This window comes from Lytechinus pictus, chromosome 11 (assembly GCF_037042905.1).
Source record: "Lytechinus pictus isolate F3 Inbred chromosome 11, Lp3.0, whole genome shotgun sequence".
NCBI classification, from domain to species: Eukaryota; Metazoa; Echinodermata; class Echinoidea; order Temnopleuroida; family Toxopneustidae; genus Lytechinus; species Lytechinus pictus.
Genome location: NC_087255.1, coordinates 19,893,237 through 19,907,629, shown reverse-complemented (window position 1 = coordinate 19,907,629; position 14,393 = coordinate 19,893,237). Strand labels below are relative to the sequence as shown.

General features: G+C 35.3%; 1 protein-coding gene across 1 annotated transcript; it reads right to left on the bottom strand.

The window, feature by feature from the left end:
• Positions 1–6,437: 6,437 nt before the first annotated feature.
• On the bottom strand, positions 6,438–12,947 carry LOC135156027 (uncharacterized). Its single transcript, XM_064106939.1, has 5 exons — positions 12,859–12,947; positions 11,519–11,643; positions 11,022–11,091; positions 10,381–10,561; positions 6,438–9,624 (listed from the first exon to the last, which is right to left on the bottom strand). The coding sequence occupies exons 3-5, from the start codon at positions 11,068–11,070 to the stop codon at positions 9,513–9,515; spliced, it is 342 nt and encodes a 113-aa protein (XP_063963009.1). The 5' UTR covers positions 11,071–11,091; positions 11,519–11,643; positions 12,859–12,947; the 3' UTR covers positions 6,438–9,512.
• Between the last annotated feature and the right edge of the window lie 1,446 nt (positions 12,948–14,393).

Genomic DNA, 14,393 nt, shown 5'->3' with positions numbered 1-14,393 from the left:
AAATCAGAAATTTTAAGTATTCTATTTTTGGATAATAAGGGATTTGATGTGATGCAACAAGTGAGAAATATAATATTTTAGTTTATTTAGAATACCAGTGTTTCCAGAGGATAGTTTACACACACACACACACACACACACACACACACACATATATATATATATATATATATATATATATATAATCAATATGACATTTCCATGATAATTCATGATCAATATAGCGAAAATTTTATATAGTGACATCAAAGAATTTGTTTTTTTTCCAAGTCCTCCCCTCATCTCATTTTATTCACTCGTCTTCCTCCATTTATGTTTCCCCTTCTTTTTTCTCCTCTCTTTTCCATTTTTTTTCTTTCCTCCTTTTTTTCTTTTTCTTTGCTCCGCCAATGGGGGGGGGGCGGACCCCTCGCCCCCCCCCCCCCTGGATCCGCCTATGATATAGTGATAAATTTTGATACTCAGACAATAAAAATAAACTTTTTGAAAATCGATTTGTAAATAAAAAAAAGTAATGAAAGCTCGATGTCCCAGCTGAAATATGTTTTGTATATTGACTTCAAAACTTGATATTTTAAAATCCATACCAGCCTATCAAGCAAGATATGTACAGTGTGTCTCATTGAGCATGCAGCGCGAGCGAAAATTTTATATAGTGACATTAAAGAATTTTTTTTCAATTTTCCAAGTCATACCCTCACATTATTTTAATTACTCATCTTCTTCCTCTTTTTCCTATTATTTTTTCCTCCTCTCTTTCCCCTTCCTTTTATTTTTGTCTTTCTTTCTCCTTTTTTTCCTTTTTTTTGCTCCGCCAATAGGGGGTGGGGGCTCTCGCCCCCCTGGATCCGCCTATGTAATGGAATAACTTATAAAGCAGGATTTCAATGATTGACCTTGTCAAAGGCCTTGGAGAGGTTCAGGAATATACAAATGGTGTGCAAGGAATTATCAATAGCATTTGCCATCTTATCAACAAAAGAAAGTACTGTGGTAGAATGTTTTTCAACACAGATTGGAAATCGCATAAAATATCAGGTAGAAAATTCATTAAATTGACAGGAAGTAAGGAGAGAAATTGGGCGATAGTTGCTGACATGACAATCCGTCTATCATCCTTTTTAAATACTGGGAGTCCTAGGAAAACTTTATCTATTTTGAGGAACCATGCCAGTTTCCAGGGGTTGGTTAAATATAAAAGTCAAGTTAAAATTTCCTTAATTACTCGTTTTATGACAAAATTTGTAAATTCATCGCAGACTGAACTTTTTTAGGTTTTAGATTATTTACAATGTTCTTAACTTTTATATTCAGTGATCGGGGCAAAGAAAATAGTTTAGGAATGGGATTTTTTTAAAGTGTTAGAATCTCTTATCAATTTCTGGAATATTGTGGGAGAGAGGTCTATTTACAAAATAGATATTAACCCTAAAAGGACTGGGCTATTTGAGATGTATTGAGGATTTGGAGGGGGCATGATGGCCCCCTTCTGATCTCGGCTGCCATTCGCGCGAAATTTGGGGCGCACATTCTTTACCACATAAACTATAAGCAAGTATAAAACAAACAATTCTGAAAATAATTATTTTTTATTCATTATGAATACATTATGCAAATTTATTCGTGAAAAACTTTATTTGCATATTTGACACCCAATTTTACCTCATTTGTTTCTTCCAGATGTCATCTTTGCAATCTAATTTAAAGGTTTCCACAAAGAAAAATTTCTTATGAATGTCTTTGTGTTTTCACCTTTTGTTTTCTTCAACGTTCAAAGGAAATTATTACCGATAATTTAACAGCTGAATTAAACACTAAATCAATTAAGCAGATCAATCAGAACGATAAATAATCACCTTTTTACGAATTTCATCTCCCATAGACTTTGTACACAAAGTATAAAAATGAGCCATTTTAGGCATGACATTGTCTCCTAAAAAGTCATGTGGTATCGTGATGCTATATATACCCGTTATGTCACAAAGTTGGTCTCAAAAGTATATAGCGCGAGACTGCAAAGAAAAAAGTCATAAAATTTTGCGGCGCTTTTTTTTTGCGTTTCGGAAATATCGCGTGAAGCGTTGAGGGGGGGGGGAATCATTCCCCAGTCCTTTTTTAAACACGTTAGTCATAATTATACGCATGGTGACCATTGATTTTTGGGGGGTCCTCATAGTTTCCGTTTGTTTGTTGTTATTGATGAAACGTCCTTCAGACTTATTCGGAGCATTATGGCCTAGTGGATCCGTCTTCTAAATTTAAAACAGTGAGTCGTGGATTCGACTGGTCATGGCGTAATTTCTAGAAATTATTGTGCTGCACTCAACCCAAGTTAGGTAATAGATATGTGGCAGGAATTTATTCCTTGAAACGCTTAGCTGCCGGGTTAAAGTCAATGTTAATAACATCCAAGTGCTTTGGAAGCGCATGGACGTTAATAATCATGTGATAATATGCGCAAACCACATATAGTAATTATTAACATTTTTAATAGTTACAGAAGAAGGAGAATGAAAAAAAAATGAGAAAAGAATAAAATGTTCATGTTCATATCTTTATGCATGACATTACCTCAGAATTTACTCATCTCCGCAACCAAGCGCATATATGGGGTGTGTCCCTTCATATTATAAATGGAGAACATACAAAACAAATTCAAAATTGAAATTCAAAAGAATGTATAAAAGGGAAGCAACCATGAAAACCCATGAAAGTCCTCAAAATCGTTTATCTAAAGTATTTTTCAAAAAATTCAGCTCGTGGTTCGCGCTCGCATTAAATTCATCCATATTTGAGTTCTGCTTTCTTTTTGTACTTTATTTTTCATAAATATGTATTTTTCCAGGGAAGGAATAATTTTATTAGACGAGAGTACGTTTAGTATCTCAAAATAGCTGTGTGCCTTGTAGATGCAGTCTATTTCTTTGTAAAAGATGATGAACTGATGTGAAATGTTATAAAATCCCGGTAATAGGTATTACCCCATACTTAAGAAAAATTGATTCCAGATGCTTGTCTATGAAAAAGTGCTTATGTTTTTATGGTAAAACGTAGCATCGTAAATCAGTTTTAAATCTATAACATGATGGAATAATTACACACTTTAGTCAGATAAGTCAAACCATTAGCCACAACAGACTTTTGTTAGTGTTGGGGACTAACAAACAGGATGATAAAATTTCAAAATTTGAAGAGTAAAAAAATGCTATTTTGGAGCACTTTACCGCTTGTGTAGGATGCTTATGACAACATTTACTATAAATTTCATTTCAGTTTGAAAAATTCGGGGGGGGGGGGGGCAACTGGGGTGGCAACGATCCTGACTGGGGGAGGGGTGAATACCCCCATGCTGCCCCCTTGGTGCCGCCACTGCCCTGCCCCCTCTATATGAGTCACCCACCTCCACGATGAACACCGATCGACACCCATTGGCACGATCAGATAGCATAGATAGTGTACATGATGATTTGTAGTGAACCTGAGTTCTCATCGAAAAGACATGCAAAAATTGAACCTTCTGCCTTCTTGCTATAGGCGCTCAGCACAAGATTGGAGAAGGATAATAATAACACTATTATGCTATGCAGGGCCCGCTGGTAGAGCAGTTTCCTAACTGAAGTGGCTACTATGGGTAAATAAAACTATTACTATTATTATTATTATTATTATAATTATTGTTATTATTATTTTAATTATTATAATTATTATTAGTAGTATTATCATCGTTTAATACTGGTTTAAGGGAGGCATGTGCTGACGTTCTCTGTAGCAGGGCGGATCTAGGCTAGATTCAGGGGGAGGTGAATTGGTCAGTTCAAGTTTGCAACAGGCAACAAAAAAAAAAGATTTTTTTTTTCAATTCTTTATTTCATTTCCATTCAAATATAATACAAAGTAATATAAATCGAATACAATTTTGTAAATGAACAGATTAAAGGTCACCACCATACAAAAAAAAAATTAAAAAAATCATAAAGGGGGCGTCACTGGATCTGCCCCTGGAGGATCGCAGTATTTGAACCAATAATGCATGAATATGATAATCAATTGCTCCTTGGATTAGTGTTATGGAATTCTACCTATATACCTACTGCAGGCGGGGGGAGGGGGTATACATAAACAAAGCTCTTGATTTTGGCCAGAGTCAAGGGGGGGGGGTGCAAGATGACGTTAATACCTCCAAATTCGTATTCTGAAAACTCTATTAGCGCTCAATTAAGTCCCTTTAGGCCACTCCCCTACTGAGCCGAATTAGCCAATCAAATGCGCTCTTCCAACGTAAAATTTTCTACTTGTGAGCAGTGTTTCTTCACTTTGTTGGCCTGCAGCGCAGCGCCCAGCTGGCTGCAGATGCACTGCACCACGATCTTTATACAAAGAATTTTTGCTGAAAAATAATGCTAAAAGTATTTGCATCGGAGATTAGAGGTTCGTTATGTTATTGAAGAAGCGAACTGTTGTCTTGTCCCTGTCTCTCTCATTTATTGTACCTCTGTGATTTTCTCTTTTTTTTCGAACGCGTTCTGATTTTCACATCCACCTATTTTAATCCATTTGTAGCTTTCTTTCTTTTTTTTTACAATATTTTATTTGCCTCTGTCTCGGGGCCCTGATCGGGGGGGGGGGGGGGGGTCTTCTTTAACATAATTCCTACTTATTTAAAAAAGCCGAAATTTTATGAAAATTTGATGTACAAATGCTATGACATTTAAGATTTTTGAGGAGCTAGGGATGCGCAGGATTTTGGTAAAAAAATGGACACCCCCCAAAAAAAAGAAAAAAAAAAATTCACGTCAAAATAAGAGTGATTTTAAAGGTGTTTTTTTTTGCCTTAATTTATTGGCTCCAAAGGTGCACTTTTGTAAATTAAATTTCTACATTTTAACAGGGCCATCGCGGGGGGCGAAATTATTTTTCCCACCGAGTTCTGGACCAACATATGAATATTCATGACTTGCGTCTTCGGATTGAGAGTACGCATGCGCGTGGACTTAGCCTCGACCAGTGCCGATCGTAAGCATTCACGTTGCTCAGAATGAATTGGCATCGTCAAATTACCGGTACCCTTACATAGATGACATAGGCCTTATAGGCTTAGATCTATATATATATATATATATACAGTGCGTCCCACAAAAAACGAAACCGAGATTTATCGATGATTAATCATAAATTAATCACAAATACAATAGACAAATGACCTACCATTGTAAAGCTTAGAATCTCCTCTTTCATCATAAATTACTTAGATTCTTTCTCATCCACTTATGAGTGAGCAAAAACAATTTGAAGAGGGGATAGCAAAAAGTCATTTGGTGGGCTGTATCTGGGTTTCAAAAAGAAAACCACATTTTTAAAAAGTTCAATATCTGCTTTTTAATTTGATACCTCAATTACAGAAAATGGTCGAGAAATAACAAAGTTCTGGTTATTTGAAATAAGGCTTGAATTTCAATAATTTCAGAAAATGAAGAGGTTCTGCAGGCTAGCGTTCAAACTCACTTGACATTCCGCTTTTTTTGACGATCAGCCATGCATTAAGTCTTTTGTTAACCATGGGATAGCTTCTGTGGGAAACCGGTGAAAACACGTTTATTTAATGAAATTATGGAAATACAATAATTGTTTCGAGAGAACATAACTTGTTTACTTCTTGACCATTTTTTATGATTAAGGTATCAAATAAAAGAACAGATATTGAACTTTCTAGGCATGTGGTTTTCTTTTTGAAATTCAGATACCCCCCGCCAAATGAGTTTTTTGTATCCTTTCTTCAAATTGTTTTTGCTCACTCATGCGTGAATGAGGAATAATCTAAGTAATATCAGATGAAAGTGGAGATTCTAAGCTTTACATTGGTAGGTCATTTGTCTATTGTATTTGTGATTTAGTTACGATAAATCATCGCTTAATCTCGGTTTCGTTTTTTCTGGGACGCACTGTATATCCAATCCTTAAACACTTAATAAACTAGCTGCCATTAATGGCAAGACATGTGCTAGGGTAGGGCTACACTGTAAAAAGTTTACTGTAGATTTTACAGTAAATTACTGGCAACTCTGCTGCACGGTAATTTACTGTAATTTTTATTTTACAGTAAGCTACTGTAGTTTCGTCCTACAGTAAATTACTGTAAATTTGAACTAGCTACAGGAAAATACCGTGAAAAGTGCTGTAGCTTACTGTAAAATTTACAAAATTTTAGAATTGTTGCTACTGTAAATTTGGTTAAATTACAGTAAACTACTGTAAATTTCCCTTGCATTACAGTGAGGTACTGTACACTTCCTACAGTAAAATGCTGTACACCTTCCCAATTTACCCCCAGTACTGTACACTCCCTACAGTAATTTACTGTAAATTGACCCCATTTACAGTATGTTTTACTGTAATTGGCACAACTTCCAATGACAAAAATACACTTGAGTAAAACTTTTGAATGAAACTTTGAAGTCTTTATTGCATTAACATGCAGTAGAACTGACAATGCCATATTTCACAAACAGTACAATTTTTGTAAGGATCATGGGCAAAATGCTGGCAAGTAGAATGTGTTGCATAATCAAATTTCAAAGATGACAATTATACAGAAACTATGTACACAGAAATGTCCTAAGAATGCTGATGTTCATTACAGACCTGTTCACTAATGAAGTCAAATTTCATGAATACTTTGTTCCTCTGGATTTGGTAATAGGTAATTACCATGTACTGAATGGTATTACAATAAGTGGCATCCTTTTTGCATGCATAAACTCTTTATGTATTTGTTGGACCTGTCAGAGCAAGCAACAAAGGTTGTAAGAACAACCATAAAATTTGGTTGGTGTTACTTTATCTGCTGTTTGCAATTCAGTTGACTTAAACATTTTGTAAATAAATCTATTCAACAAGTAAAATTCACCTTGCATGCATTAAAGTAGTTGTAATTGCTAACCTTACACAAACTTTCAGGCTACTGTATATTAAATGAGAGTACATTAATGAACAGGTGTGTTTTAAAGCAATCCATTTACATGAAGGGTACCATAATCATTCAAATATTCAGTCATAACCCATTAGAATCAATTACAAGTGAAAGCAATTTTTCACTTATGCAACTACTGCCTGAAATAATGGCAAACTTTCAATTTCTTTAAGAAAACAAATCTGACTAAAGTGAACTTCCTTCTAGGAGGGCTTGTCTCAGCTGACCTTGGATGAACACTGGATGAACATACACACGCACACACGCACACACACACACACACGCACACACACAGACTCTCTATCTCTTACATCCACATATCCGTAGTAACACGCAAAATGCTTACTCCATGGTAACCTGACGACAATGCTTCTACCAGAAGAAAACTGAATTTTTAAGTGAAACTTCTCACTTATGAGTAATTTTACATGTATGCTATTAATTGATAAAAAAATAAGTGTATGTCAACTTCTTATATATACATATTCCCAAAAATCTTATTAAGACAGAAAACCTTATTCGATCCTATATCAAAATAATGAATAGTCCTAAACACACACTGAACCAATAATTTATATTACAAGCATACAAATACATTAACTGCCATGAATACATTAAATTGTGACAATAATATTACATTGCATACAATATTCCTCACAAATAAAGTTTCTTATAACAGTACTATCAATTTGATATTGAAACTGGCAAGAAAGAACCCGAATGAGAGTATTGCTACCATTGCAAATACATGTACTTAATATTTACATGAATATTTGACGAACAAACATGTACAAATATGACCTCCAATTTTGCCAAAGTAATGTTTGTACTGTGACACTTGAACAGCTGCGAAAGTGAAAGTATGAAAATGTTATAATTCTGTGAACAACAAAATACAATGTAGTAAATCCTCAGTAATCATAATGAAGAAAAATGTCAATCTGTGAGAAGTATCTACAATTTTCAAATTTTTCTGTACTACATCATGCAAATCTGCTATTTTGAGAAACTCTTGAAATGTAATCAAAATGTCACATGCTTTTTCATTTGAGGAATTTCTGATACATTTAATATCCTTTTCTGACTATAAGAAAACAAAAAATTGCTACATCACCTTAAGATTTCCTGAATTTCTTGATATAATTTGGTCCTCTTTACAAAAATGGCTAACAGTCAGCCATGCATGATATGCAATAATGGAGATCACTGTGTCATTCATGTAATAATAATATAATAATAATCTCACTCCACCTTGGTAGGCTGTGTTAAAGCCCCATACATTACAGAAGTTTACATCGTTCTCAGTAAACAGCTTATTGCAATATTTGTCAACATCTTGATGACCAAGCGCTTACTACGCAGTATATATATATACATATATATATAATGTAGCACAATGTTGAAATCGAAATTGATTTACAGCAATGTTAATCCTAACTAAAGATGAATTTTCGACCACGAATGTTGGAAATAGATGCCTCCGCTACTGCCATACCAGAAATATATTTCCTAGTTTTTATTTCCATAAAGAAAAAAAAAACCCTCAAGACCTTTGATCTTGTGACTTCAAAATCTAGTCAGATAACTGTTTCTCAAAAAAGCAAATATATGCATTTGATTGAATCCAGAGAGCTTGAGATTTGACTTTCAGACCCAAAATCTTAATAGATCATTGTCACTTGTATATGCACAAATGAGCGAAGTTTGAAGTTGATTCGTCAAATGGTTTGGAGTTATTGCGAGAACGGTATATGTTATATGTACTTTATTGTATTCAATGACCTTGACTTTTGACCTTGAGACCCCAAAATCTGAACAGATCATTGTTACTTTAACATATACACACGAGACAAGTTTGAAGTTGATCTATCAAAGGGTTTTGGAGTTATTGTAAGAATGGTCTATTTCTTATGTATTTTAGTGAATTCTATGACCTTTGACCTTTGGACCCAAACACTTATCAGCTCATTGTCGCCCAGATATGTATCCTCAAGTCAAAAAGTATGAAGTTGACCTGTTGACCGGTTTTTAAGTTATCGCGAGAACGAAAGTGGGACAGACGGACCGACGGACAACACAAAAACATAATGCCTCCGACACCACCTTTGGTGGGCGGAGGCATACAAACAGTGTGTAGTGCCATATATCTATGTTTTTGTATGGTTCAAATTCGGTTGTAAGGAGATATTCTTAACTTTATTTTTCCAAGTATGAAACCCCTTTACATTTACAATTTCTATATGAATTTTACCCCTCCCCCACTCTTACTTGACCTGGATTTGAGAAACGACTAAAATAAAGTTGTGGGCAATGTCAACTTAATAGCATATTCAAATGAATGTTCTCTCATAACTAGCATGTCGACAATCTATTTCAGCAAGTTTCTCATGTTATGCAATATTGGGCATAAACTCTGTAGTTGCTTGGTCAGACAAAGCTCAACCAATTATTCAAGAGGATGGTGACCAAGCGAACATAGTATTATTGGGTGATATATAAAATCACATGTTTTTAGATGATGGGGTAAAATGTACAAATCAGGAAATTAAAGCCACTGGAAATCAGCAAACCGACGCACAAATGACACTACTTTCGCGTTGCAGTGACTCTTCGACGCATGGCACTTCGACCCATCAGGGCTTATTCCGAGGAGACATCTGAGAGACAGGGAGAAAAAGATATTACAGAAAAAAAATAAATAAAAACAATCAAATGAAAACTGAGGGAGTCAAAATAAATTGACAAACCTAAAATGAAATTTATCAAACAGTAATTATAGATGGCTCCATCAAGCCAGCTTTACTTAAAAAAGAATACTTTTTAAATCACTTTTTTCTATTGTTAGTACAGAGACACACTCTTCTCTACTCAAGTACGTAATCATTAACCTGCACCAAAATACACCAGATGTTAGTGTGCTAGTCGCTAATAAGTTCTTGAAATTTTGGAGTTCCCCACAGTACTGCTGGGTTTGCTTACTTTCAAAACGTGACACTTGCAATGGAAATCATATTTGGCTCCCAAATAAATGCAGAAGTACTGTGAAGAATGTCTTTGTTTTCTAAGGCAAGGCAACAGTCGGATGTTGCTCGCTCCATCAAGTCGCAAAGCAGTAGCACATTAATAAAAAGCCTATTTATCAGATAAGAAAGTATGTTCTAGAATCAAAATGCTTAAATTTATGAGCTGCTCGGATGTGACGTCACAACATCATAACTTGAAATATTCACAACTCTAACAAAAAATTTTGACGGATTTTCTTCAAACCTTCACCAATATTTTTCTTTATTTTTCCACATTTTTTAAAATCAAGTTATTTTTCAGACTGAAATTCCATTTAGCTAGGATGTCCATGAAATTGGACTTATGTCAGTTCCAGAAAATGGTCCGATATTTTGCATGCCATATTGTACCTCTGAATGAACTCCAGTGTTGCTGCAGCCGTGCTTGGATATTCCAAATTGAGGTTGTAATAGGTGGCAAAAAGGTATGCCACCCCACAAAGAAAGCCTTCAGTTGTTGATGATGAATGGCCAATAACTCTGCTTTCAACCATGACCATCCACTGGGACTTGGCCGAGTCAAATGGATCTCCTATCAAACAAAATAATGTTAAGATTTAATCGTTATGAGCTTCATTTTCTATAATTTGTTTTAACACTAGCTGATGGGAAAATCTCTGGTACAAATTCACTAGAGTAAAATTCAGTTATTTATTTCCAATTGTCCTGATTCCCCCCCCCCCCCCTTATGGACGCGTTACAAAGTGAAAAACTATAATTTATGTTTTTTGCCCAGTTTTAAAGGCTGGGATCATGCAGTATTCACATGTCTCTTTTGTTAATGACTGCATATAATTACAAGCATGGCAAATCTGAAATGCTGAAAGTGAAAGATGTACATATGAAATACAAGTCTGTTTAAGAAAATTGACACAAAATAAACGTACATGTCTGTACAGATTTAGTCTAAACCTAAATCTGAGAATGTTTTAAATGTCTGTATTATATTATTCTAAGAGGTTTGATTAAAAACACTGGAAGTTGTCATGCACCTTGGATTATGAGTTTGGGTGAATCAGATGCATCTCCCTCTTTCTCCATGTCCTCAGCAGTATCTGTAACCTGAAAAGATATGATAATCCCATGTTTCCATTACCATTACACACAAGATTCAACTCTTCAGTGTCATTTAATTGATTTTAATTTTCATACAGCATGCAGTCCCCAAGAGTGAAGGTCCAATACAATCTAGAAATAATCATCAATTAATTTTCAATTATGTACCACCTCGAAGGGGGAAGGGCAAGTGATCTCTCTCATTTCTTTTTTTCAAATGGGGGCGTGCCTTAGCAACAAAACACCCCCCCCCCACAACAAAAAATTAAAAATTGAAGAAAAAAAAAGAAAAAAAAACAGATCTAAGGAAAGGTTCCACAAAGGGTCTTGAAAAGTCCAGTCATCGATACAAAAGCAATTATTAAATACTAACTTTTTCACTCAGGACTAATAGCGCAAAACATTTTTCAGGAGAGTAATTATTAAATCTTACATCACGGATGAGGAAAAGGGAGTCATTCCCTTCTTTAAACAGGCTCTGCAACCCTCTCAGCACACCAGATGCTACATCATGCAGGTTTGCATCATCTTTTGCAGCCGCAGCTTCCACGAGAAGTACTGGAGGAAGAGAGAGAGGGAAAAAATAGAAAAAAATAATAAGTTGAATGAGTAGGGTCCTGGGCAGGAGGGGAGGGAGATAGGGGACAAGAAGATAGACATGGAATGAGTAAGAAGCAAAATGAGAAAGAGTTTGACAAGATGGAAGAGATATGAGAAGTAGGAGAAGCCAAAAGAAGAGATAAGAATTAATTAGAATATTAAAAGAGGAAATGAAAAAAAAAAAAAAGGAAAGGGGAGGTGGCAAGAAGGAAGGCAAAGGAGAAGAAATTGGTGAAGAAAGAAGACAAAGGAGGTGAATAATTAGAAGCAGCGGGAAGAAAAGGACAAAACAAAAAAGTGGAGAACCGAGAAGTAGAAATATAGAGTTGGAAAAAAAAATTGTTTGTGTGTTATTTGTGATCAACTTTAAAAATATTTACAAATGGATAAGTCTATATTTTCAAGAAAAGTTTACCATTATCAAAGTGTAAAAACTGCAATAGCAAAGGAAATATATATGTGTTACATTGTGAAAAAGACACAAATGAATTCATGGGAGTATCCCCCTTCCCCATCCTTGGCTAATTATATGCACGCGCACGCTTTCAAACAGTGATGACGTCACAATGCAAAAGACCAGACTGTAACAGACGATTGCCCACGGTCGGCCGGAACTCCTTGCCGGCCATATCGCTAGCGCTAGCGCGCGCTGCATGCATGCGCTGGCTAGCTAGCTCGCACCATACAACACTGCACTAGCACTGCATGCTGCGCTGCATGACTGTACTGTACGAGTATGGCCAGGGTTGCATGGCTAAACTGCGTGCAGACATCGGAATCCGATGCAATCTATCTAGCTGATCTAGCAAAAAGTAGCGTAATGAAATTTAGTCGATATGATGGAATTGCTAAGAGGCATTTTAATGATAATTTCAACACATACCAAATTTCTATGCATAGGTCTTTACTATTTTTTAGCAAGTTAAAAACAGTCAAAATTTGAGTCAACACCCCGCACAACTCTAGTCTAAGTCTAAATCTACACATCTTCCGTAGACAACATCCGCACAACACACATTAACACATACATCTTCATAGACAACAGAGAGAGAGCGCGAAAAGTGACTGATGGTGAATGTCAGAGTTCCATGAAAGATTACATTATATGTAAAACAGTTCAACAAAACATTTCTACATGTGAAGGATCTACAGGATGAAAATATCACTACTTACCAGGGAATGTGTACTTGACCGGAGACGTAAAGTTGAATTCAAAACAACAGCAGTTCCGACGGCACTTCTTATCGATCTGACACTCGAAATTTTGCAAGAATTTATGCCGCGCTCCGCGCCGAGTAAGAGGCGCATGCGCGTGTGACGTGTTGTATCCCAGAATGCATTTCGCGTGCTCAATTACAGTAAATTACTGTAAAGTTGATCTCCCAAAAAAAGAACTCGAATGATTGCTGTAAATTACCGTGAACCGCCTGAATAATACGGCAAATTACTGTAAAATCATCATTACAGTATCTTACTGTTAAAATTTACATCAATTTACCGTACAAATTACAGCAATTTTTTACAGTGTAGCTTAGGCTAGCGCATTAACTTTACCTCAAATCTGGACCTGTCTAATTAATGCCTAGTACTAATCAGTGTTGTAGTGCCTTGATGCTCGGCCTTGGCCTTAAGGCGCCTTGATGCCTAGCTACTTTTTCAAAGCCTTGGCCTTGAGAGGGCCTTGGCCTTGAGGATTTTGAGCCTTGAAATTTTAAGGCATTTTCAAGGCATTTTCAAGGCTTTTTCAAGGCATTTTGTATTTTGTACTTTCATTTGTTTTAAATAAGTAATTATAAATGTTTCAATTGTTTTTTTTATATTTAATAACACTAATGGCCAATACTACCAATTACCGGTAACAGTAGCAGCAGCAGTAGTAAGTGTACTAGCAGTGTCATCAATTGTAATTGTCACCATTATCAAGAAATTCAAACAAAGAATACATCAGTTTTGAAAAATAGCATTATGTATTAATGTGTTGTAATCATATGATGATAATGACAGTAAATAATAATGGTCATGATCAAGATAATAGTGCTTTGATGACAAGAATGATTTTTACATCTGACTGCAATTTTGACAACAATTTCATACTTTAAACATATAGCTAACTCTAAAGAACGATAACAAGGTTGATTTCTATTCCATTAGGATTTTCCTTGTATTATTTTCTTTGGCCAACAAGAATGTTTTAAGTCTTAATGATATTCTGAAAAGATTTGGTAAACTTGAACACAGTCTCCAATGTTGTCATATCCAAATGGGTTATGTCAATGGCATGATGAGCCAGAAACTTTGAGGGGCCAAGCATGGCATATATAGAGCAAAATTTCTGTCAAAAAAATAAGAAAGCGATTGAAGCGAGCGAGTGAACAAAATTTGTCCCCCTCTTTCTATAAGAAAAGCTAATTTTGCAATAGATTGTTTAAAAAATAATATCACATTTACTCCATCTTTTCCTTCCCCCCCTTGTCTAAGTTTATTCTTGGTGGTGGGACTTCTTCTTCTCTCTATCGCTCTTCTAAATTTTATGTTTGTTTTGGGTCAGATTGACAAAACAAAGAGGAGAAAATGTTTACTTCTTTTTAATCATATATCGTTCAACATTGAATCTCATTTCTCTAAAGTTTCAAGGAAATAAACAACGTATTTGTTTTTGTGTCAATATGGTTTCAAGAAATAATAATTAACAAAAAATAATTTAATAA

What these genes read in the sequence shown, in the direction of transcription:
- LOC135156027 (XM_064106939.1), bottom strand. Translation starts at nt 11,070, where the DNA reads ATGGAGAAAGAGGGAGATGCATCTGATTCACCCAAACTCATAATCCAA. An exon ending in ACCCAAACTCATAATCCAAG is followed by an intron (nt 10,562 to 11,021) that starts GTGCATGACAAC and finishes TTTGTTTGATAG; the next exon opens with GAGATCCATTTGACTCGGCC. An exon ending in ACACTGGAGTTCATTCAGAG is followed by an intron (nt 9,625 to 10,380) that starts GTACAATATGGC and finishes CCTGTCTCTCAG; the next exon opens with ATGTCTCCTCGGAATAAGCC.